Source organism: Desmodus rotundus, chromosome 6 (assembly GCF_022682495.2).
Source record: "Desmodus rotundus isolate HL8 chromosome 6, HLdesRot8A.1, whole genome shotgun sequence".
NCBI lineage: Eukaryota > Metazoa > Chordata > Mammalia > Chiroptera > Phyllostomidae > Desmodus > Desmodus rotundus.
The window spans coordinates 157,394,948-157,419,188 of NC_071392.1; the positions used below are offsets into that span (position 1 = coordinate 157,394,948).

The 24,241-nt window shown below is 50.4% G+C and overlaps 1 protein-coding gene across 5 annotated transcripts; it reads right to left on the reverse strand.

The window, feature by feature from the left end:
• Positions 1–643: 643 nt before the first annotated feature.
• On the reverse strand, positions 644–19,878 carry LOC112319750 (zinc finger protein 300). Of its 5 annotated transcripts, XM_053925916.1 has the most exons (7): positions 19,779–19,878; positions 14,516–14,635; positions 10,948–11,172; positions 9,887–9,929; positions 6,324–6,450; positions 5,983–6,078; positions 644–4,923 (listed from the first exon to the last, which is right to left on the reverse strand). In XM_053925916.1, exons 4-7 carry the CDS (start codon positions 9,893–9,895, stop codon positions 4,325–4,327), a joined length of 831 nt encoding a protein of 276 aa, XP_053781891.1. In that variant the 5' UTR covers positions 9,896–9,929; positions 10,948–11,172; positions 14,516–14,635; positions 19,779–19,878; the 3' UTR covers positions 644–4,324. The 5 variants fall into 5 exon arrangements, with proteins under 5 accessions (XP_053781891.1, XP_045041100.2, XP_045041099.2 ...); XM_045185165.2 differs by lacking the exon at positions 19,779–19,878 and having other exon boundaries at positions 10,948–11,161; positions 14,516–14,900; XM_045185164.2 differs by lacking the exon at positions 19,779–19,878 and having other exon boundaries at positions 14,516–14,900.
• Positions 19,879–24,241: the final 4,363 nt, after the last annotated feature.

Genomic DNA, 24,241 nt, shown 5'->3' on the forward strand with positions numbered 1-24,241 from the left:
TTGTTATGTACCAAATCTTTTCAAATATTTTGAGTCTTGAAATACACAAAGTTTCAGTTTCAGGTTTTTTTTCTTTATTCATCTATAGCAGACATACAACATTATGTTAGTTTCAGGCGTACAATGTCACAACCTCACATTTGCATACATTGGAAAGGGATCGCCACAGTAAGTCTCGTTATCTGTCACCTCACGCAGTCACAATTTGTTTTTCTTGTGAAAAGAACTTTTAAGATCCTCTCTCTTAGCACCGTTCAAATATACAACACAGTCTGGAGTTTCAGTTTCAAACTGTATTACCCCGCTCTGATTTGACCTTATGGATGGTTACCGGGAAGCTCTGCGGCGGACCTCCCTGGGGGCTGGACCCGCAGGTGGCCCCTTGTCTCTCCAGGGTGTCCCCATTGACCACTCCCGCATTAGGGTCGGCCTCTGCTGCGCATGGCGGAGGGATCCCTGCGGTGGCCCCCAGACCCGGCGACAGCTGAGGTCCCGCCAGCTCTTTGTCACGTGGGTGCACCAGGCGCTGGGCAGTGCCCTGGCTGCTCCATGGGCTCTTTACAGGTGGCCTGGCACCAGGCACTCAGGCTGTTTGGAACATCAGAACATTAGCTTGTGCCACCATGCGCCAGGGGTGAGACCCAGAACACCCCCTAGGGTCAGGGGACAAGGTGGGACAGCAGCGCGGTGTGCGGCACCAGAGGGACAGTGCCCGGGGCGCTCTTGCCTTTGCCAGGAGCCAAGCGTTTCCGGCGATGGCGCTCCCTACCGTCTGGTTAGACTTGGAGTCCCCATGCCGCCCCGTCTCCCTGTCCTCCTTCTCAGGGCACTGCCTGGCACCTTCACCGGGTAACATACTTGGGCAAGGTTGCCACTCCTGTGTCCCAGCCATTAACTGACGCAGCAGGACCTCATGAAAATCGTGGCCAAATCTCCCAACAGCGGGCAGCTGGCGCGGTGCTTGCAGTGGGGAAGCACACCTGAACTCTTTAACACTCTGCGAGGTGACAGGCATGCATTCACCTCCCAGGATAACAATGCTCCGAGGTCCAGGAGGACTCGGGGGCTTCTTTGGGAGCTGGCACTTTGTGGAGGGCAGGCGACCCGCAGGTGGTAGGACCCCCAGACAGCGCTGTCCACCTGGGGGAGCCCGTCAGCCAGTGGTTTGCAGCTATAATGCTTCCCCTGAGACCAATTGCAGGCTGGGGGCGCCCTTCCACCCTGTCTGTGAGGCCAGTTGTCAAGACTTGGTTAAATTAACACACGTGTTGCCACGGCGCGGGAGGGGGAGCTGGTTCACCAACACACCACAAGAGAAGCTGGAACAGAGAAGTTTCTAGCTCACAAGCTGGAGGAGGTACACAAGCACACCTGCACGGGCCACTTGGGAAGGGCAAGGTGGAGTACAGACCACGAAAGGTAGGATGGAGCCTTGGGGGGAGCACAAGCCTTTGCTAGGGGTCCCTGGGTGGAGCGCTTTGGGGTTCCCTGGCTAGAGCCCACAGGCCCATTCAAACCAAGTGAGCCTGGTCTTGGTGTGTTCCATGGGGCTCTCAGCTAAGGGGTGCACAAGCCATACAGGCGCCGGAAGCAGGGGAAACAGTTGATCCCAAGGGCTGCAGGGAGCGATAACGGGGACTGAAATTGGCTTGTGACTCTGCGGCTGCCCTGCAGATCATGCATTTGCAGGAGGGGACTAGTGTCTGTTCGAGGCCCCTGCAGATGGCCGGGCCAGACAATGGATCCAAGGCTGCCATTCCACGGAGTGGCTTAGCTAAAGGATGGACAGATGTACACTTAGATGTGAATTTATTTTTATTTATCCAGCTAGGCACTTATTCTGCTGCTCAAATCTGTTAACTCCTGTCCTTTGTCAAGTCTGAGCCATTATCTCTTTGCGTATTTACCTTTCTTCACGTTCTCTGTTTCGTCTTTCAGGAACTCCCATTGCTCTGGTCATCTCAGTCTGTCTCTCGCCCATTCGCTCACATTCCCATCCCTCTGTGCTAAATTGCTCAGCTCAGTTTTCCCATTTGCTTTCTCTGCGGCTGAGTAGAATCTACTGTTTGACATGTTCATGGAGTATTTTAATTTTCAGGGACTATGTTTTTCATTTCTAGATGCTCCAGGTAGTTCTTTCCCAAATAAACCAGTTATCTTGCTTTGCGCCTTGCTCTCATATGGTTTTAAGTTTTTGTCTTTAATCCTTTTTAAAGATAGTTGTTTTAATAGAACTTCTGGTTTTTCTATTACCGAAAAACTTGGGATTCTTACTTTGTTAAAATGTCTGTTGACTTTCACGGTGGATTGGTTCCTCTTGTTTTGTAATTCTGCATTATGGCCCTGGCTGGTGTAGCTCAGTGGATTGATTGTGGGCTGCAAACCAAAGGGTCGCTGGTTCGATTCCCAATCAGGGCACGTGCCTGGGTTGTGGACCAGATCCCCAGTAGGGGGCGCACGAGAGGCAACCACATACTGATATTTCTCTCCCTCTCTTTCTCCTTCCCTTCCCCTCTCTCTAAAAATAAATAAATAAAATCTTTTAAAAAAAATTTCTGCATTATGAACTCATTTTGGGTATATTTATCAGAAGCCCAACACTCATGGATCCAGTGTGTCTTCCTCCAAAATATTTTGTTTGCACTAATTACTCAAGTTACCAAAACAAACAAAAAGCAAAACTATATATTTTGTTTGCTTCTCTAAATTGTCTCAAAGGCCAGGACAAATTTCTATGTTAACTGATCGGTTTTCTACTGGGGACACGAATAGGCATCTTCAAGCTTCCTGTGCAAATGAGCAGACTTTTCTCTAGTTCCCCCTCTCGCTATACGCACAGATTTTTGAAATTTCTAAGTTTATTTCGGTGCCGGCTCTCTGCTGGTGTGGCCCAAGGCCGTGCTCCTCAGCCTCCTATAGTGCTCAACAGCACGTTTTGGGTAAACGAAATTAAACCCGCAGGGCAGCTACAGCATCGACGGACTTACGAACTTGATGTGTGGCTGCCAGTTCCCTATGCCCAGCTGGCCCCTGGAACTTCACCTTTTTCATGCAAACTGAATTATGCATTGAAAAGAAGATTGGGTGACTGTTCCTCATTTCCAGCTGTCCGCAGCAAAGTGGTTCTCTGGGACTGTAGACAGTCCACCACGTTGCGGGAGAAAGGAGGAGGCCTGAGCTTCCCTTTACACAAACACAACTTACTCACTAGTTGATTGAGACATGATCAGATGTCACAATCAGTGGGCTTCTATAAGACTTGCCAGCAAATGAACAACAGACACCCCCAAGTGGTATGGGGTACAGTGTGTGAGCCTCTGGTTTGGCAATGAACTCGCGGCGTTCCAATTACAATGTATGTTACACAGACAAAAGGCTGTGACTTGGTGTGGAAAGTTTTGATAGATGCCATTCTGTATATTATGGTGTCTGTGTCCACATATTCTCAATTATGCTCAATTATGAACAAAATTCTCAATTATGTTCAATACAGTTCAAAAATAAATAAAATTCTTTTTCTGTGTATTCTGAGGAACACAACCCCTCTATAGCTATGGGATTGTCCTGTTTTTTAGATCTTTGCTTAATGGTTTAATTTATTTACATATGTCAAAGCTCAGTACTCACAGTTAATATAGGTGCAGATACGCTTTACAATTAAATCTATTCCATAAAAATATATCTTTCTAGTCACAAGGGTGTCCAACCTTTTGGTGTCTCTGGGGCACACATTAAAGACACAAACACTAATGAAAACTGATGAGCAGGAAAAAAGTTTTAAGTAAATTTACCGTTTTGTGCTGGGCCGCATGAGGCCCGCGGGCCATGGGTTGGACACCCCTGGTAACACCTCATTACCATCCTGGCATTGATTTTACGAGAACAGGCTTCTCCTAAATGTCTAAATTGGTAGCATGTCACCTTAGGATGAATCTCTGTGTACAGGGAGCAACGCTGGACTTCTTGGTGAAGGAACTTCCACACGCGGAGTGTCCGCAGGTTTCCATTCCTAGCTGTGCTGAGACTCCTCGATAAAAACCTCCTCTGTACTGCTCCTCCCTCGTGTGGACTCTGGGATGTCGGATGAGGCTTTTGTCCTGGGACAAGGCTCTGCCACACTCGCGGCATGCACAGGGCTTCCCTCGCGTGTGGATTCTGGGGTGGGTGATGGGGCAGGACTCCGGGAGAAAGATTTCCCGCACTCTTCCCAGGCACAGGGTTTCTCTCCCTGACGAGAGCTGTGATGGTCGATGAGAGGTGACTTGTGGGAGAAGCTTCTCCCACATTCCGAACACTTCATCAGGCTTCTTGCTGGGGGAGCATTTCAGCACCACTGCTGTTTCCCCCGGGTTTCTCTCCGGTGTGATTTTCCTGGCGGCCGTGGAGGCAAACCCTCCCTGGAGCCGCTCCCCTCTTGGGCGTAGCCATAGGATCTCTTGCCTCTGTGGGCGCTCTGCGATGGAAGGAGTTCTGCTTTGGGGGAAAAGCCTTCCCCACGGCTGGCTCGTTCGCGGGCTTTCTCCCTGCCGTCGGTCCCCTGATCTGCACGAAGGGCTGGGGCATTGCTAAAAGCTTTTTGACACTGGTTACACTCACGCGGAGGCATCCCAGAAGGTGCAGGGTCGAGCTTGGAATAGAGAAGTAAGTTCCCCTGTCCGTCCCATTTGAATCTCCTTCTGGCCAGGTAGGCATTAGGCCTGACGTCCACGTCACGTTGCAGACTCATTCCCCGAGAGTCGCATTTATGGGCCCGCTGCCTTGCAGGAAGAGGGTTTGGGTTCTGACTGGTGTCTTTTTCAATTGTATTACGTGGCTGGTGCTCTTTTTTGGTTAAATCTTTCTTGTCTAGGAATATCACTCGCCTCAAACGTTTGCCTTGCTGTTTCTGTTGGCGATCTACTTGGGTATCAACTTGCAAAACTGCTAGCGGGGAAAAGAAGACACAAACTCATTATTCTTTTCAGGATTACATCGTAGAAGGAAATTTCTTCAGAAATCAATGTGTGCTGATTTCTCCCATTGGGATTGTGTGGGTTGGAACCCAGCCAGCAGGTATTTTTAAAGGTTGCCAGGTGATTCCCGCATGCACCCCTGATTCATAACAACTGCCCTGAACAGGCGCTTGTTAAAGCATCCCTGTCCTGCACGGACGAGGCGGTCAGCGTCCGCCATGTGAGTCCCACAGAGTTAAGGACAGTGCTGGCCACGTAGGTCAGTGGGTTGGAGAGTCCTCCCAACACCAAAGGGTTGTGGGCTCCATCCCTGGTCAGGGCGCGTGTGGGGACGAATGATGTATGTTTCTCTCTCTTTCCCCCTTCCTCTCGCTCTAAAACCAATAAACATATCTTTGGGTGATGATTTGAACAAAAAAAGTAGGAAAAAAAAATGCAGGCGCTTCTCCCCAGGGGGTTATGCAGGGATGCGGGGAAGCTTCATTTAGAACTTACTAGAGAAAATGGGGTCATATTACATGGTTTTGAAAGAAGAGGAATTTAAAGTCATATACTAGGTCGTAAATGAGTTTTTTGAGGCATTTCAGTGCGAAAGAAAAACAACTTAAACAAAAACGAGTGGCACGAGGTAAGAGTTATTTTTAAACAAGGGCAGATCTGTGGAATCCCTGAATGCGTGAAAAAGCCTATTTCATAACCGTGGGGAAAGTGTAAGAATGAAGAATCTAGAGAAAAACCAAGCAAGTAAGGTCTTAAATAGGGATGGCAGGATAGATACGAGGAGAAATAAAACTGGAATTTGTCTTTCTCTAACGTCCAGGGAAAGGAGAGTGACTGTGCAGTGACGTGTGACATGTGCAGGTGGCAGGAATCATTTGGGAACCCCAAATTCCTGGGCCGAACGTCCACAGCTGCTTGCAAAGACCCCCGGCTTTCAGGACTAGCTGCCTGAAACCAGAGAATCCCAAGGTTCTGCTTTGTGACCTCCTGGCCGTATGTCCATGGCCCCCCTGCAAGCTGGTGCTCCCACCTGGGACGCTCCACCTGTGGATTTCTTCCTCCTCCATCCATGCTTCTTGCCCCTGCTCCAACTTGGAGATCACGGCCGGTTTGGTGACTTGACATCCTGTTCAAAACAACAGTTACAGCATTGGTGCTGAGCCACCGGAGCCATCTAAGCAAGCAGGATGTTCAGGCCACACAAGGGACATTTACATCTCGGACAGAGAAAAGATATTTCACTTGGGAGGTAAATTCACAAATAATCCAGGTGAGAGGGGAGCAAGCCTCTTTGACAACTGAAACGCAAGGCCACACGCTGTTGGTGCTTGAGAGGTTTTACACCACCGCGAGACAGGGGGAGCTTCTCACCCACGGAGACCAGGTGGCTGTAGGTTTCCAGCATCACGTCCCGGTACAGGGTCCTCTGCGTGGGGTCCAGCTGCTGCCACTCCTTACGGGTGAAGCCAACAGCCACGTCGCTGAATGACAACGACCCCTGCAACAGCACACCCCTGATTAACCTGGCGTGCTCCGCACTGAGGGCCAGGGGTAGAGGAGGTGGACCTCGCCAGCTTCGGGGTCAGGTTTCCCCATGTGAAGTTATATAGGCTTAGCATGCCCCTCACTTTGTACATTTTGGGGGGGAGAAAAACATATTGGAAAAAAATCTCAGTTGAACACCAGCCTGCGAACTGGGAGGTTGCTGGTTCAATTTCCTGGGTTGCAGGCCAGGTCCCCAGTTCAGGGTGCGTGAGAGGCAACCAAAATCTTTTTTTAAAGATTTTATTTATTTATTTTTAGACAGAGGGAAAGGGAGGGAGAAGAGAGAAACATCCATGTGTGGTTGCCTCTCGTGCACACCCCCCCCCCCCACCGGGGATCTGGCCTGCAATCCAGGCTTGTGCCCTGACTGGGAATCGAACCAGGGAGCCTTTGGTTCACAGGCCAGTGCTCAATCCACTGAGCTATACCAGCCAGGGCTGAATCTCTTGCACACTGATGTTTCTCTCCCTCTCTTTCTCACTCCCTTCCCCTCTAAAAAAGTAATTAAATAAAATCTGGATCTCCATTCATTCGTTCAGTGAACGGGCATCTACTGAAGACCTGGTATGTTACTGGCACTCTTCTTGGTGCTTGGGGTCGGAAGCTGAAGGCGTCACGGCTCCTGCGATGGCCGTACAGTCTGGGGGAATGCGATGGACAGGAGAGACCGCTGGACGGAAAGATCACACTACAGGCTGGGATGGCAGAAAGCTAAGCGCAGGACAGACACGACGAAGACAGCAGTGAAACTCCACGTACTGATGTGGAGCCACGCCTCCCCGGCGGTCACGCGTGAGCAGTCATGGAAAATCAACAGCGAGTTCAGATGTCACAAGGACATTCCGCCCAGAGCAAGGTCATGGGTCTGTTTCTCAGGGTCCGTTACTGGACCTTTATTCGGTGCCTCCGGTGGTGTTACGTTCACCTGGTGTTTCGTGATCCTCTGAGCCCTGCACCGGCATCTGCACATGAAGAAGCCATCGCCTCTTCCCGGCTTTCTCTGCCCACTGGCTTTGGCAGAGGCAGATGTCCACCAGTCACCCTGATGAGGTTCTGCAGGTGGGCCGGGTGGCTGGTCCCTGTGCGGATGGATTTCTTTGTTGGGGATATGGTATCGGTCGATGAAACTACCATTCAGTTTAACCACTGAGGGCCCAGTTCTGTGTCTGCCTGCCGGCCTGCATTCAGCTCCCAACCCATCACCTGTTTGTGAGATCTCAGGCGATTTGCTTAGTATCTCTAGCCTCTGGCTGTTCACCTGTAGAATGGGGAGAAAGGGTTCCTATCTACCTCACAGGATTGTTCATGGAGTGATTGTGGAAAACACAGTCTGGCACACATGTGCTCAACAGAAGGAGTTTTATACTTTTATCGTCATTATCTGATCGCAGATAGAGGCCTAAGAAAGGGCGGTTCCCCATGAGACTTGGTTTCCTACAAAACAAGAGCTTCCCAAAAAGACACCACATGAAACGTCCAGCTTCACGGCCGGCTCTCTCCTCTGAGAAGGCTGCGGAGTTACCGCCTGGCCTTCCACCTCTCATGCGGGCCCCGCCCCACATTTTTGGTGGCGAGCATCCAGAGCGTCCCAGCTTTATTAACCTCGCACACTCCCGCCAAGACTGGTCCTGACCTGGAAACTACAACCCTGTGACTGCGTTTCTTCCTGGAGTGGGCAGCCGTAACGTCTGTCCATGAGGCCTCATCTTCCTCCAGGACTAACATTCTTGCTCCCTGCCCCGGCCCCCAGCCACGTGCTGCTCCTGGGGACTCCCCACCGCAGACCCAGCCCCTCAGCCCAACCTGAACTAAGGTGGACCCATCTGAACCCTCCCCGAAGATCTTGCAAATGGCTCTATGAGAGGGCACACGGCCCCTTCCCATGGCAAGATTTGTGCATGTGAGGGGTGGGAGCAATGGGCATCCCATTTCTGGCCACGCGGATGAAGTCACTATGACAGAAGGAAGTCACAGGGACAGAAGACAAGAGAGATCCTGGGGACATCTGGGTTCCTGGGTGTCACTGTCCCTGAGTCCCAGCTGCATACCCGCTCTTCCCACAGTGTGGGGTGCTGCCTCGATTCTTTGTCCTAAACCAGGTCTCGCTGGGTTCCTGGCCCATAACTTCTGCACAGTGCATGTGACATCCACACGTCCCTGGAGCCCAGGGCGGGGAGAGGCCCTTTAGGAACAGAGAAACATAAGGATGCGGACAGGCCAAGGGCAAAGGACAGCACTGGCATCTGCGGAGAGAATGATGACGGAGGGAGGGAGAAAGGGCCCGAGGGAAGGTGGGAGAGGTCTGAGTCCAAGTCCTGAGCAGAAGGGGGCGCTGCTGCCTCACACTTGGGGAGAAAAGGCTGGGATGCTCTGACCACCTGCCCTCCGGTGCCTGCCGAGGACTGAAACGGGGAGCTGTTGGCTCTCGGTCTGTGTCAACAATTATTGGGAAAACACACTGTATGTTGCCGTGTATAATGCGCACCCACAGTTTTGTGTGCATTATACACGGGATTATTATGCCCGTGGCATGTGATCATTATACCCACATATAACACGCATCCTTGTTTTTCCCTCAAAAGTTTGGGCAGAAGTGCGTATTATACACAGCAAAGTACGGGTAACTTGAAGGCTGTGCTACTCATTCATTCCTCCGGAGGATGTGGGGCTGTATCCAGGTCGGTCTGAACCACACGGGGCTGTTTAGGTCGAACTTGGACGACTGTGGTCACAGGTTTCTGTGCTGGCGTGACATCCACTGTTTGCCCCGAAAGGAAGTGTCACGGGAGGCTCACTGAGGCGTCAGTTTCCACGTTGGCATCGCTGAGGGGCCCGCCTGCTGCCACGCACAGACCAGACCCCATCGCACAAATGTCTAAACACTCCCAAAGCTGGATGTCCCCTGAGACGGTGGCAGGCTTGTCCCCGACAGACCACATACGTCCTGGATTGCATGGAGTCTGTCATTTTTAAGTGCCAGGAATGCCTGACAAAACTTTACAGGGCAGCTAACAATTCCAGCAGCCCCTGGTCGGCATCCGCCCACCCTTCCCACAGCCTTGGCCTTCCATTCCCTCTGAATTGTCACTGATTTGATTGCTTTTTATGTTTAAAGATTTTATTTATGTATTTTTAGAGGCAGGGGAAGTGAAGGACAAAGAGAGGGAGAGAAGCATCAATGTGTGGTTGCCTCTCTTGCACCCCTGGAACGTGCCCCAACTGGGAATCGAACCAGCAACCCTTTGGTTCACAGGCTGGCACTCAATCCACTGAGCTACACCAGCCAGGGCATGATTTCTGTTTGCATTTTGTTTTATGGGCTGCGTTCTCATAAGCAACCTGAAATCCGTGGTTAAACAAAGCACAGTAGAAAGAAAGGCCACACTCACCTGGCACATGGTGCTTCCCTGCAGGTCTGGGAGGAGCAGACACCTGCAGAGGCAGAGACGGGGGTGGGGGAGGAGAGGACGTGAGGCAGGCCTCCTCCAGCCTCAGAAACAATGCTGCACCCCCCCCCCAGGCACGGGGGAGGACAGGCTGGTCCCAAGGACCCCTCGGCTTGGGATGTGACAGGGAGACTTGAACTTGGATGTCTCTAGTTAATGAATATACCTCTCTGTGTCTGAGGAATTAACGTGCAGTCTGCTACCCTCTGCCCAGCACCACCCCAAATTTTCATTAATGGAAAATTGTTTCTTCTGAAGAAAACAGTCATGCATTTGGGCGAAGATTTAGTGGCCAGATATTTATTCCAAATTTGGTGAAACTCTGAAAAAACAGAAGCAACTAAATGCCCAATTATAGAACACGAGTGAAATGAATATACTACATACAAAGGGAAATACTTTTGCAGCGAAAAAATGAAATCATAGAAAACGACTTATTAGTAGCATGCTGATCACTGAATAAGGTGGTCGGACACTAGTGGGTCCGACACACACCGGCACGTGCGTGCACACTCGCAGAGTAATCTCCGGGGTGACGGGCGACAAAAGCTAGTAGAGCTTTGCTTTGGGTAGTTGGATTATGACCGGCGGAAAATTTTTTTCTGTGTAGTTAGGTGAATTTTCTAAGCTTTTCTATGACAAACGGGCAGTTGGTATATGACTTCTGGTTATTTAAAAGATATCTGTAATTATTTTTTAAATATCTGTAATCTACTCATAACCCAAAGCTTCTACTGCCAGTCGTGCCCCGGTGCTGGGGAAATTCACGGGATGGGGACGTATAAAATGGGTTTGGGAAGTCCATTTAAGGGAGCTTCGCTAAGGCACGCGGAGCTCTGTTAACTGGAGGCACCCAGCTCTGTCTGGGGCTCCTGCTGAGTTTTGTTTGTTGCTCGTTTCTCCTCTCCTAGCTGCTGTTTGTCACCCCAAACTTTTACTAAGAACCGTCTTGGCTAAACTGACCCCTGCCCAGGGGGCCGTCCTGGTCTGGCTCTGCCACTTACCAAAACTGGGACAAGATCTGATGACTTCTCCTGAGCCCTCCTCCTCCTTTCCTCAGTTTCCCAGGGAACAGGAACACGAAGGTTCAGGAGCAAATTTACTGTGGCTGGAAGCATCTCCTGGACCCCACACCTATCTCTCCTGAGCAGACTCAAGGCTGGTCTTAGGTATGTTCCTACTCAGGACAGAGGCACACTGAGGTTTGATCCAAGGATTCTGCAGAGACACTAAAACTCTAGAATTACAGAAACTTCATAAGGAGTCCTGAGGGTGGTTTTTAAAAAAAAACAGAGACCACCTAAGTGCTTAAAAATAAAAGACTGGTCAATAAATTATGATACAATTAAAGCATGCCAAGATATGAATCAACTTAAAATACTGTGGAAGAGCCATCTGACACGGAATCAGGTATTTCTTCCAGCAACACTGGAAACTGAAAGAAGCAGGTGCACAGCATATGCCTCACAGATGAGTAACGCGGATGGATGGGATTTCCCCAGGTGCTTGGGAGTTTTGGGCAAACTCCCAACACCCCAAATTCTAAGGAGCAGCTGCCAGACACACCCTAGCAGATCCCTCCCTTTGAGAGGGAAGTAGTTGAAGGAGAGGTGTCTACTGAGGAGTGTCAGATGGGGTTGTCCTTCCCTCCCAAGCCAAGGGAGGGGGGGCCCCAAAGGGACTGTTCATGGAGACTGGATGGAGCTGCAAAAATTGGGGCAGTGACCTCGCACCCCGAGGCCTGGTGTGTGTCCAGCTACGGAAACTCTTAGGTGCATAGTAGTTCACTGGAGGGAAACGCCTGTGAAAGTTTGGGGTGTGGGGGAACCCAGGAACTGCTGCCAGCTTCACAGCTGAGGAACTTGGAAATCATAGGCTGGTCAAGGCCACCCATGGCGGCCAGGTGAGGAGAGAGGGTAGGAGTGAGAGCCACCTGCACCATCTGCCTTTACTGGAACAAGGATGCAAGTTCTAAGAGGTGGTGGGGAAGCCCAGTGGGTTTGAGCTGTGTTGCCAGGACACTGACCAGGCAGGCCGCCTGCTGGGTGAGGAATGCCACCCTGATAGGGGGGACTGTGGAGCCAGGAGTGGGGGTGGTCTGCACAGAAGCCTGCTAGGGAGCCCCTGCTGGCGTCACAGGCTGTGCACCCCGCAAGTGGCCATCAGCCATCGTGAGGCCACCTGCACAAGAGAGGGCGGCCAGGGCTAGGCAGTGAGAGCTCCAGGCAGCACCCAGCGGGGAAAAAGCCCCGCTACTTTTCCTCTAGGGTCATGCACCGCCTAACGGACTTTCAGTCAACAGCGACTGCACATGCGATGGAGGTCCCCTAAGGTTACGGTGGAGCCGAAAATCTCCTGCCACCGAGGGGCCTCGTGGCCGTCACATCACAGCGAACACACTGCTCACGTGTCTGTGGGGAGGCTGATGTAAACAGACCTGTGCTGCCAGGCATCTCACAGTGCAGCGTGCACTTGGCCACGACCACGGACAACGGTGTTACTGGTTTCCGTATTCACCGTATCTACTTCTGTGTCGTTTTAGGACGCACTCTGTACCTACTTACAAAGTTTGCCATAAGGCAGCAGGCCTGTTACCCTGGCAGCCTCACACGTCTTGCATTTCCCGAGGCCCTTGATGGCATCATTTTCATCCTCTTGCATGAAAACACGGGACTGATTAATCTCACACTGTTTTGTTCAGTGACGTGCCGTGCACAGCCCAGGAGCAACAGGCTACACCGCGCAGCCGAGGTGGGGGGAGGCTGTACCACGTCGGCGTGTGGTGAGTGTACAGTATGATGTGTGCACAAACCCACAATCATCTAGTGACACACTTCTCGGAACCCGTCCCCGTGTCTGCCGTTAAGCGATGCATGACTGTATTTCCCTGACCCAGGAGGAGAAGGCAAAAACCCAATGAGAAGGAACAGTTAAGGAGGAGGCCCTTCCCCTGGGGAGATTCCAGACTACAGCTCCATGGGGAAGAGGGCGAAGCTTGGGCTGGGCGTGAGCATGAAATGTTCGTTAGGCTGTTGACAAGCGGGGGGCGACTGTTCTTTAGTACACCCTGAAGTGACCGTGCAACTAAGACTTCCCTGTATACCATGCTGGTGGGGAAGTGTTATGGGTTGAACTGTGTTTCCCAAAAAGATAGGTGGGCATCTGAGCCCTCAGCACCTCAGAACGTGACCTTATTTAGAAACAGTCTTTGCAGATGACCAAGTTCACGGGAGGTCCTGAGGGTGGGCCCTAAGGGACCGCGTCTTTGTGAAAAGGGGACATTCGGACACAGACATGCGCAGGGAGAGAGGCACGTGAAGCCGGAGGCAGAGATCAGGGTGATGCTGCAGAAACCAAGGAGCGAGAGTAAACCCCAGAAGCTGGAGGGGCCTCAGATGACCCTCCCTCCCACCTCAGGAGGAGCCAGCCCTGTAGACACCTTGACCTTGGACCTCTGGCCTCCAGAACTGCGGGAGATTAAATTTCTGTGTTTAGGCCCCTCGGTTGTTGGTACTTTTTGCTGCAGCCCCAGGAAACCTGCACAGGAAGGCAGACCCGAGAGAGCACGGGAGAAATGTAATCGGTGGAGACGCTTCCCTGCATTTCCTGTTTGTAAACATCAACTTCGGCACGTGGAATGGGTTTTCATAAACATATAAAGAAAACTTCTGTAGAAAACACACAAAATGTTAACAATGGTTACCCCTGTTATGGCAGGATTTGGTTTGTTTTTACAAAGTGGCATTTCCTATTTTTTAAAACAATGAACATGCTCATTGTGGAATGTTTAAATATTTCAGAATATAATACACATGCCATGGTACCGGGGTTTCTCTCCACGACCTTCTATCAGAGTCCTTTCCCTGGAGGAGAGGAAGTCCCTGAGTCCGTCTGAAGGGGTGGAGGTGGGTGGGGGTGGGCTTTAGGGGGATACTGTGGCAGGTGGGAGGGAGCCCCCCACCAGGGCTGCCGGACAGGAGTCCTGGGGGGCTGGTGCTGGCTCCACTTCATTTTCTTTCATCTTTAACGTGAGGAGGGAAGATGAAACCCTCTTAGGTTAAGGAAGCAACTCTGGTGCCCTGGCTTCACTAGAGGGGGTCTCGCCCCACGAGAAGTGATGCATGGAGGTGACGGCAGGATGGGATGAGCTAGAGACCTCGCTGCACGGACAGCAGGGAATGAGCGAGCACAGGAGCGGAGAGACATGGGTGGGCCAGGCTGTCCTGCCTCTCAGGGACCCCTTCCCTCCTAGTCCGTCTTCTAGCTGCCACTCCTCCCGGCACACCTTCCCTAACCCAAATCCTAGCGGGTCCCCTGCTGCGATGGCACCGTCCAGATCCTCTCTGTCAGCAAGGGAACCCCGGGGCTGTTTTCAGGTCACAGCTCTGAAGGCTGCCCCACACTGTGACCTCCAACCGTGGCCCTAGGCTACAGAGAGGGAGCCCCCCTTCCAAAGTGCACTGCTGCCCACTGGGTCTCCTTCTTCGTGAGGCTTCTCTGTTCTTGGGACTCATGGGTCTTGAGGCCTGGGACCAATGTTGCCAAAGCTCTGCCCTCCCGCTGAGAACTTACCCTCAGCTGCAGGCTCGGCTCCCACTCTCTGCGGGGTAGAAGTGAACTTGAATATGCAGACAGGGCTGAGCCCCTCAGCTACAGCCTGATTCTAAGCCTCTGCAAAGACACTAAGAACCCCTGAAAATAAACAGACGACATGGTGAGACTCATGGGAAGACATCAGCAGGACACTTTAACGTTGCCTCTGAATCAGAAAGCAAGTCGGGACAGAAGGGAAAATCAGAAAGAGTGAACACAAGAAGCCTCTTCTGTCCCAAATCTGGCCTTCAAAAGGGACACACCACATGAGGAGGAGCTGGGAGAGGACCCCAGCCGGCAGCCAGGGAGGACTCGGGCCTACAACTGGCAAGGACCCACCCTGTCAGTCAGCCCTCGAATGAGCAGGAAGCAGACTGTCCTGGAGGAAAGTCCCAGGTGGGAGACCGGCCCATCTGACTTCATTTTGGCCTTGGGAGACCCGAGCAAAGAGGCCAGCCACAGCCCCAAAGCTTCTGCCTGCACAACTGTGAGCTGAGAGACAGGTGCTGCTTTAAACCTCCAACGTGTGGTGCTTTGGTCCACGGCCCTAGAGACCCAACACGGACCTCCACTGAGAGCTCAGGAGGAAGGGAAGGGCCGGAGCCCACCAGAGACAGGCTCCCTGGGTGGTGCAGGTCAGGAGGAGGGTAGTGGCTGCCATTGTGGAAAACACAGGAAGTATCATCCTTCCGTCAATTTCTCTTCTGAGGAACAGAAGCACAATGCTGCTGGAGAAGGGCAGCCAACTGTGTGGGCCCCAGAGCCCAGGTAAGACCTCCCACATCCGGCAGGGGGAGGACAGAGGCTGGCATATGCCCTGGGCGCACACTTCTAGAACCTCCAACATACCCAGGGGGAGGATACTGGGGAGGGCAGCGTTTTCACAAGCCCCAGCCCTGAGACTCAAGACCCAGAGCCCGCCTAAGCCTGAGAAAGAAAGCGCACCCTGCCCCTCCCCCACCAGACCAGCCAGCACTTGAGGGGCAAGGGGGGCATCAGGAAGAGGAGCCTGCACACCGCACACCGTGTGGACAACAGTAATCAGCCCACTCTGTGCACTGAGCGATGCCGGTGAGATGCGAAGAAAGCAGCAGTCTGATGGTAACCATAGCAACGGCAAATGCCAGCCCACTCAACTCCTGACCAGTCTCATGGCAATCAACTTCCGGCCCACACACAGGGACAGTGGAGCTGAAGTCTCTTCTGGCCGGCACACAGTGTCCGCAATTTGTTTTTTTTTTTTTTTTAAAAAAAACAACACGTAACGAGACGTACAAAAAGCAAGAAAGAACCACCCACTGCAAAGAGACAAAGCGACAAGGCCAGGACCAGGAGCTAACCCGATCTTAGCTCCGGGTCACCAATGAATATACCCGATGCGTCCGCAGCTCAAACGCACGGACAACAAACACTGACACAAATGGGAGAGACGCGCAACCCTTCCACCACCCGGCAAAGATTCTAGGGTGTATTTTCAGAAATGACGACCTAGGATACAAAAGAAAAATAAGGATGCGTGGCATTTGAATAATTTAAGAGCTTGATCTATTGAATCAGAAGAATGTAATTAGAGAACCTACATTCTTTTTAACCACATGTGACGTAGTTATAAAATTGACGAGTCAGCTAAGAAATAAACCTCAGCAAACATTTTAAAAATCAACATCGCGTAGATGCCACTCTCTGAACCAAAAAGCAACACGACTTGAAAATAATAAAAAGAAAGCAAAAACACGACGACCACAAAAATACTACATATCAAAATTAGTGGATAATTACACACCCTTGAAGGAAAATTGTAGCCCTAAGATATGCATTAAATAAAACTGAACATTAATGACATTCCACTCAGGAGGTGAGCACAGAAAAAAAGAGTAAACCCAGAATATGTAAAAGAAAAGAAACAACCAGGAACAGAGATTTAAAAAGAAGAAATCACTGCAAACCAAAGGGTCACCTGTTCCATTCCCAGTCAGGGCCCATGCCTGGGTTGCAGGCCAGGTCCCCAGTAGGGGGCGTGTGAGAGGCATTCATGTTTCTCTCCCTCTCTTTCTCGCTCCCTTCCCCCCCTATAAATTAATTAATTAATTAATCGATTAAAAAGAAATAATAGAACAGGTTAAAAAAAATACCCTACCACAAATATATTACCCAAATCTACTCCTGATGAAACCTGAGGGTCATTTTATAGCTGGCCTGCACTCCCCCAAATGTCAGTGTTATTAATGGGAGACTGGGAAGGGGCTAAAGAGAGCTGGAAAACCCTGGGGGGCGTGGGCTGAGGTTTCTTTAGAAGAGAGGGTATTGTAGCGGCGACTAGTGAAATCTGCACGGAATCTGTGGGATCCACAAGGTGCTTCATCCACAGCTGATTCCTGGTTTCGATCACTATTATTCTGTGCAGCTGTGACAGACTGTCCTGATGTGGGGAAGATGGACTTGTATTCACACGCATGTGTGGAGGGGAGAAAAAGGAGGAGATAGCGGGGTGTTGTGTACACGGGCTGAGGATGGCTCTGTACGGCGACCCCAGGTTTATTTCTTCGCAGCTGGCTGACACCGTAGCTCCAAAGGGCAGCCACAACAAACTGAAAGGTGGACACGTGTTCGAAGCTCAGCCGGAAGAGCAGCAGATCCCTAGTCACTCAAAGCCGACCTGCTTTGCCCACTCCGTGAAACTGCACCCAGTCCCAGGCGGCCACAGGTAAAATAAACCATGGGGCTGCAACCGCCCCAAGGGGCTCCGACCCAGAGATGCCTGGAGGGTTCTCTTGTCCTCCTCCCTCTGGGGAAGTGGTCCCTGGGCCCCAGCCTCTGGGGGCTCTCATCCTCCCAGGGACACCCCCCGCCATGCGCTTGTATGCGCTCCTGTCACCTCATGGTTCTATCTTCTCCTTAATCAGCCCTGAAACCCCTTGAATTCCCCCCATAAAAACGTGGTAAAATGTTACTATTTGGGGAATTTAGATGAAAGGTATTCAGGAATTCTTTGTACTATTCTACCATTGTGACTTTTCTTTAAGTCTGAAACTGTGCCCCAATAAAAAATTAAAAAGAGCAGTAGCTGGTGTGGCTCAGTGGATTGTGAGCTGGTCTGGGAACCCAGGGGTCGCGGGTTATACCCAGTCAGGGCACACGCCTGGGTTTCCGGCCAGGTCCCCAGTAGGGGGCGCACGAGAGTCGATTGGTGTGTCTCTTGCACATCAATGTTTCTCTTCCTCTCTTTCTCCCTCCCTTCCCCTCTCTCTAAAAATAAATAAATAAAATTAAAAAAAACAAAAAAAAAACCTAAAACCAATTCTTGAAAGAATTATTAACACCAATAAAATAATTGGTTTGTATTTATAACTGATGAAATAGACTAACTCCAGTCATGACTGATGAAGAAAACAAGAGAAGGCAAATATACACAATATTTGGACAGGAAAAAGACAATTTCAGTAGAGGTATTTTTAAATTATTAGACTACTACAAATAGGATGTCATAAACACGAAATTAAATTGGACACCTTTCTATAAAAAATATAAATTACAAAAACTGACAAAGCAACAGAAAACTGAATAGACAACTACATAGAAAATGAAATGAATCCCTACTCAAAAATATACCCATCAAAGAAACACAATCAAATCCTGTTCCAAGATTTTTACAATGTGCATAAGCCAAAATGGATTTGTATCTAGAATACATGAAAAATACTAAAAATAAACAAGAAAAAGACAATCCCGAAGACATACAGGCAAAGGGAATGAGCACACAAAACAACCATATGTGTTGTTTACAGCTATGTTTATACCTGGTCAGGAAATAAAAACAAAGGAGGACACAGCAATTTCAGGACTTGGGACCTCATTGTGGCAGGAAGAAAGGTGGAATAGGGTTACTAATAGAAGGGTTTTTTTAAATAAAAAGAATTATGTATTAAAGTAAGCAAAACCTGTAATAAGACCCAAGTTCAAGTCATAATGGAACAAAATTGATACGTTTGGCCTTGTCAAGGTTTAAAATTACACATCCAGTTTCATTTGCCTCCCCAGCTCGAGTCTATCCCATCTTGAACAAGAAAGCATCAAAGCCAGACAAATCCATCATCTCTGCATCACTTCCCACCCTCGCCGATGCCATAACAGGAGGTCTCCATTCAACTGCGCCCGCCACCTCTCTCATCCATCCGCAAACCGACGCGCTCACGCCGCCCCACCTCCGCTCGCCCAGGCAGGGCTGCCACCTCTTCCCAAGTCTGAGATACTGTCCCCCACTCACTGTTCCCGCTACCTTACTTCATCCACCACCAACTCTACTCATTGCTCACATATTCTGACCCAGAGACAAATAACTGCGTCAGGCACCAATAGGGCCAAGTCTACAGCCCCTAATAATCTGCTTCCCGGAGCCCCCTCCAGTTGCACCTCCCAGGGGCTCCTCCGTGGCGCCAAATGCAGCACTACCGCTCGTCCTTTTCTTTAAGACTGATCTTTCGACACGCCGTCCACGGCAGGAACTGACCTCCCTCCCTGTGTCCACTCATCCAGCAAAGAGAAGCATCGGGGCACCCACTCTGGGGAGTCCCTTTCTGTTCACGGGACCCACGTATGCACAGGACCCCAGCCAAGGATGAGACCCGGTGCTTCCCTGGGACTCTGACCCAGACACTCAATAAAGGTGTGTCGAACGAAGACAGACACTTGTAGATTCCTGAAATAACAATCATTTCACAGCATTCCTTCGCTGCCCTCATAGCTCAGAGCCTACCGTGGGCTGTGATATGGGGTCCACAGCAGTGAGGGAGGGGCGGAGAGATGGGGGTCTTTCCTCAGCAGTCCCTCCTGCCCAAAAGAAGGTTGGCCACCTGAGCGGAGCTCAGGGACCTGTATGGGCAGAGAAGTTCGGGGTCCAGGGATAGAAACAATCCACCACTGGGAAAAAGGGGTGACCATTCGTGGGGAGAGCTGGCCCCCAGCTCACCCAGCCAAGGCTGTCACTGAGTCCCCTGCAAATGATGAACTCCGACGTGGCCGAGCTGCGGGAGGACATAGAAGCAGTGAGACACAGACTGCCTGCGCCCCCCACCCCAAAGCAGACAGGTACCCCGACCCTCTGCAGAAGACGTCAGACGCAGCCGCCCACCGGACCCTGCACAGAGCACCCTTCGCGGTGTGGAGTCTGCCACACGTGTCCACTCTACAGCCTGGCAAAGAAGCAACCGCCAATCCGAGGTTCCACGGAGGCCTCAGAACCCACCAGGTCCCAGGTGTTGGCCAGCCAAGCCCTGCCTGGGGTCCGGAAATGCGCAGATCACACTCGGAGACCTCCCAACACTGCGTAGGTACCCCTGGACTTGGGTGGAACTACAACTCCCGAGAGCCTCCGCGTGACGCTCTTCCGATAAGCAATGAGGCACTTCCTGCCACGGTGGAAGCAGGTGTGGCCGCGGGCGTGGTAGTGGGCACGGCGCCGTGGACTGGCCGGGAGCCGAGTGCAGCAACAGCCCTGGTGGATGGGTGGAGGTCCGTGAGCGCACCCTTTTCCACGTGGTGGCTCCGTGGCAGTCGCCCTGGCGGTTTCCCGCCGGATCCGATCCCGGGGCTCTGCGGTGAGGGAGGGGGCGGGGGGGGGGGCGGGATGCAGTTTCTGTGTGTCCCAGACTTGTAAGTCCAACGGGGACCTGGCTGAGGCCTCGTCTCAGAAAGTTAACTGCCCTTAAGGGGACCCTTTTCTTTTTTTTTTAAGACCTACCCTTCGGTCCTTGTGATACCCCCTCCCCCCAATCTGGTATCGTTATCCCCATTTCCCAGATGAAAAATCAGAGGCAGCCTTTCTCAATGTTTTCACTCTGAAGGAATCCTTGAAGTAGTTCTCATCTCAGGGAACCCCGCCTAAATATTATGTCTGCAGCTCATGCCGCCTGAGGCGATCATGCAGTCGTACCTCTGAGATACCAAATGCGTGCGCGGACAGTGGCCGGTCGGCACTGAGACGAGACTCTGACCTACCCGGGAAACCAGTGCCTTAGGGACAACAAACAGCCCAGGAAGCCAGGTTGCTATCTCTAGAACAATCCGGAAGCTAAACAGTAACTTCTTTTTTTAAAAAAAAGATTTTTTAAATTTATTTTCAGAGAGAAGGGAGGGAGGAAGCAAAATACAGATGTGTGGTTGCTTCTCCCACAGTCCCAACCAGGGACCTGGCCCGCAACCCAGGCATGTGCCCTCACAGGGAATTGAACCCTCGAACTTGCAGATCGCAGGCCAGTGTCCAGTCCACTGAGTCACACCAGCCAAGGCCAAAGAGTAACTTTTGTAACAGTTGTCCCCAAATCGCTGGAGTTTCATCAGTAACTCACAGCTTCCCTAACTTTTGTCCCCACTTCTAAGTTAGGACCAACCAGAGAAAGTCAAGTATCCACCCCTCACCAAAAATTTCTCCAGACTTTGCCAAATGTCACTGGGAAGACGGAAGACGCAAAATTGCCCCAAGTTGAAAATCACTGGTTTAAACCAGTCAGGTGGTTTATGTGAACTGGACCAGGAGCTCCAGCCTTATCAGACTAGACATTGAGAAAACGAGCAACTTGAATCCAGAGTGTGTAGCTTACAAGGTAGGATCTGTTTCCTTCTTCCATAGTTGGAGCCTGGGCCGTAGTCCATGAGAACTGATGGGGTCCCTGCAGCACCTCCATTTGGAGAGCTGGACTTGGCACCCCTAAAGCGACTATAAAACAGGGTTTATCGCTCATTCTTGGGAGAAATATTATCCCGGAGAGCGGCTCCAAATCTCAGGTTCAGCCTCAAATCTCTGTTCCAATATGGAATCCTACCCGGAAGTAAAGTAGCCCCATATGTTCTTGAGACAACCAATAATAATTTAACCAGGAGCCAATGGCAGCACAGTTAAAATGTCACAATGCAGACACTATAAATGTCCCATATTTCAGTAATGTGAACGCTTGGTATCATCCAGCTTCAACTAGGAAATCAATGTCTCATAATGAAATCTCTTTCTAGAAAAATTTAAATAACTAAATCTCTTACCCTTTACTTAAAAAATTCTGCACAGCCTTCGGTGGGGTGGCTCAGTTGGTCTGAGCTCTGTCCTATGAACTGAAAGGTTGCAGGTTTCATTCCCCGTCAGGGCACATGCCTGGGGTGCCGGTTCCATCCACAGTTGGGGTGTAAGTGGGAGCCGACCAATCAATGTCTGTCTCTCTGTCTGTCTCTCTTCCCCTTCTCCCTCTCTCTCCTTCTTCCTAGCTTTCTAAAAGCAATGAAAAATGTCCTTGGGTGATGATTACAAAAAATCCTGCACAGTCCCACTATGTGGGTTTCGGGTGCCTAAGTAGACTCTGCCTTCTTCTGAAGTCTGCACAGTCGTCCATTAAAATTAATGTTTCCTTAGGCATCTTCAGGGGTGGGTTAACTCTCCCCAAGGCTATTGTGTTTTCACTTATCCAGAATCCCAACTAGTCAACTAGATATCTACAATGACACAGCCGATGTAAGGAGCTTAGAAGTGGCCACTCTAGCCACACAACGAGCTAAAAGCTCGACCAACGAAAAACCAACAACTCCGGGATCCCTCAGGGAAGTGAGATCACAGGGGAAGCCGCTGCCCCGGAAACGGGAGAGAGGAACAGGCAGAGTCCGAGAATCACCACTTACCAGGGCAGAAACCTCCCCGTGAACCCGTCCTGGCCTGCGATTGCTAAGTTGCTGGAGGCTCAGTGTGGACAAGTGTGAGGGTCAAAATCTCCAAGGAGGTCCCCACACTTCTGAGAGTGTTACCTCTAGGAGCTCAACCAGGAGCGAAAAATCCGGTCCTGCTTCCATATGAAATACACCAGAGCACTCTGTTCTTCTTAACAAGGGCTGCCCTCAGGAGAAACTAGTCAATGAGCGCTTGCCCTGCTGGGGTTTTATCAGAGCCCAGCTCACTGGGGGGAGGGAAATAACCAACTCCTGTGCACTCCAACTAGATTGTGCTATTGTGGGGGAGGGGAGGGCTGAGAAATCTCCTGAAGTCAGAGTCTGGAGGCGCCGACTCCCCAATGGACTATGTGAACACTTTGTGTACCCCACACCTTACTGCACGTTGCTAAAGGTCCACTTACAGCAGGTTCCCTGTTTTGGTTTTTGTGTGTCTGTTGTTTTGCCCCCAGTACAAGCAGGTCCTCAAACAACATCATTTCACTCAATGTCATTTAGGTATAATGTTGAGGACAAGACACAGGAGCTTAATTCTTGTTACATCAACGAGCCTATGGTAAAACTGGTTTCATTATAGTCGGCTTAAAGTCAAAGAACCCATCGACTACATTAAGTGAGGAATTAGCCTACATCTCATCCCCCTTTCAACCAAAAATTACAAGGTGTCCCACGTGGCACAAAACACAGTGGGACGAGAGTGAACACGCGTCAGAGCGGGAGTCGGGAGGGCGAGGGTGGAGGTGGAAGAGGGTCCTAGGGGGACAAACGGTAATGGGAAAAACACAATTAAAAAACAAAACAAAACGAGACACTGGCCCATTCATAGACAGAGGGGAGAAAATCCACAAAGAGAACCAACTGCAGATGCAAAACCGGTAAGTGCCCAGTAAAGTCAGCATCTCAAGCCAGTGGGAGGGATAAAGGACTTTTAATATGTGACGCTGGGGTAACTGGCTGGCCTTATGGAAACAGAGAAAATTAAATATATTATTCCTCATACTGTGTACCCCTTAAGTTCCAATGAGTAGGGATTTAAGTGTAAAATGAAAAATGAAGCCATGCAGGTATCAGAGGAAAACCTGGGGAAATTCCTCTGCAACTGGGAACCGTGAGAACCTCCCTAAGACCTGAAATCCGTGTGATGGTGGGAAAGATGAATACAATACAGCTGACTGAATGAAAATGGGAAACATTTACGTAGCATAGAAGCTCGTGACCAGAGTAAAAAGACAAATGACTTCCCGTGGAAAGTATCTGTGATGTACATCACGGCCAAAGGGTTAGTATTTGTAGTATAGAAAACGCTCCTGAAGTTAGAGAAAGACAAAACGCTGTATAAACATGCCCACTAGCTGTGAATTGACAGTTCACAGGAAAAGAAAGGCAAACTTTTAAAATATGAAACATTGCTTGATCTCATTCTTCAGAAGGAACACACAGGGAGAGCATTTGTCACATGTCAGATGGACAAGAATCTAAATATTTGACAACCCACTCAAAAATATAATATCAGGAGACCAAGTCATTTGAAAGCAGATATATATGGGGAAAAAAATAAAACACTTGTCTTTCTTATCTACATAGTACCCAAGGGTAACCAAGTAACCGATACGGGTAACCAAATAATTGATAAGGGGGAATCAATAAATTAAGAATGAATAGATTATAATATTTATCATTTGGCAATCCCCAATGAATCCTTGGGCAATGATCCCCAATGACTGCTGACATCTTTTTAAAGAAAGCAAGCCCAACACCCTGTTCTCTTGGGCTGCCCACAACATCAGCTATGAGTCATCTGGGAAACAGTAACAACTTGCGTCAGACCAAGCCTCTGGATCGAGCCACCAAACTATAGGGAACCGAGAAGCAGAAGAGTATGTCAAAAAAATGCGACAACGAGACAGTCTGCAAAACCCAGGTTGTGGGAGGTTCCGTGGTGGCTCCAACACTTCCAGTAGCTTCCCCACGCTCTCCCCTCTCCCTCTGCGTTTTTGTTCC

Coding starts and splice junctions, on each gene's coding strand:
- LOC112319750 (XM_053925916.1), bottom strand. Junction 6,079..6,323: donor CAGCCACCTGGTCTCCGTGG/GTGAGAAGCTCC, acceptor TGTTTTGAACAG/GATGTCAAGTCACCAAACCG. Junction 4,924..5,982: donor CCACAGGTGGAGCGTCCCAG/GTGGGAGCACCA, acceptor TTTCCCCGCTAG/CAGTTTTGCAAGTTGATACC.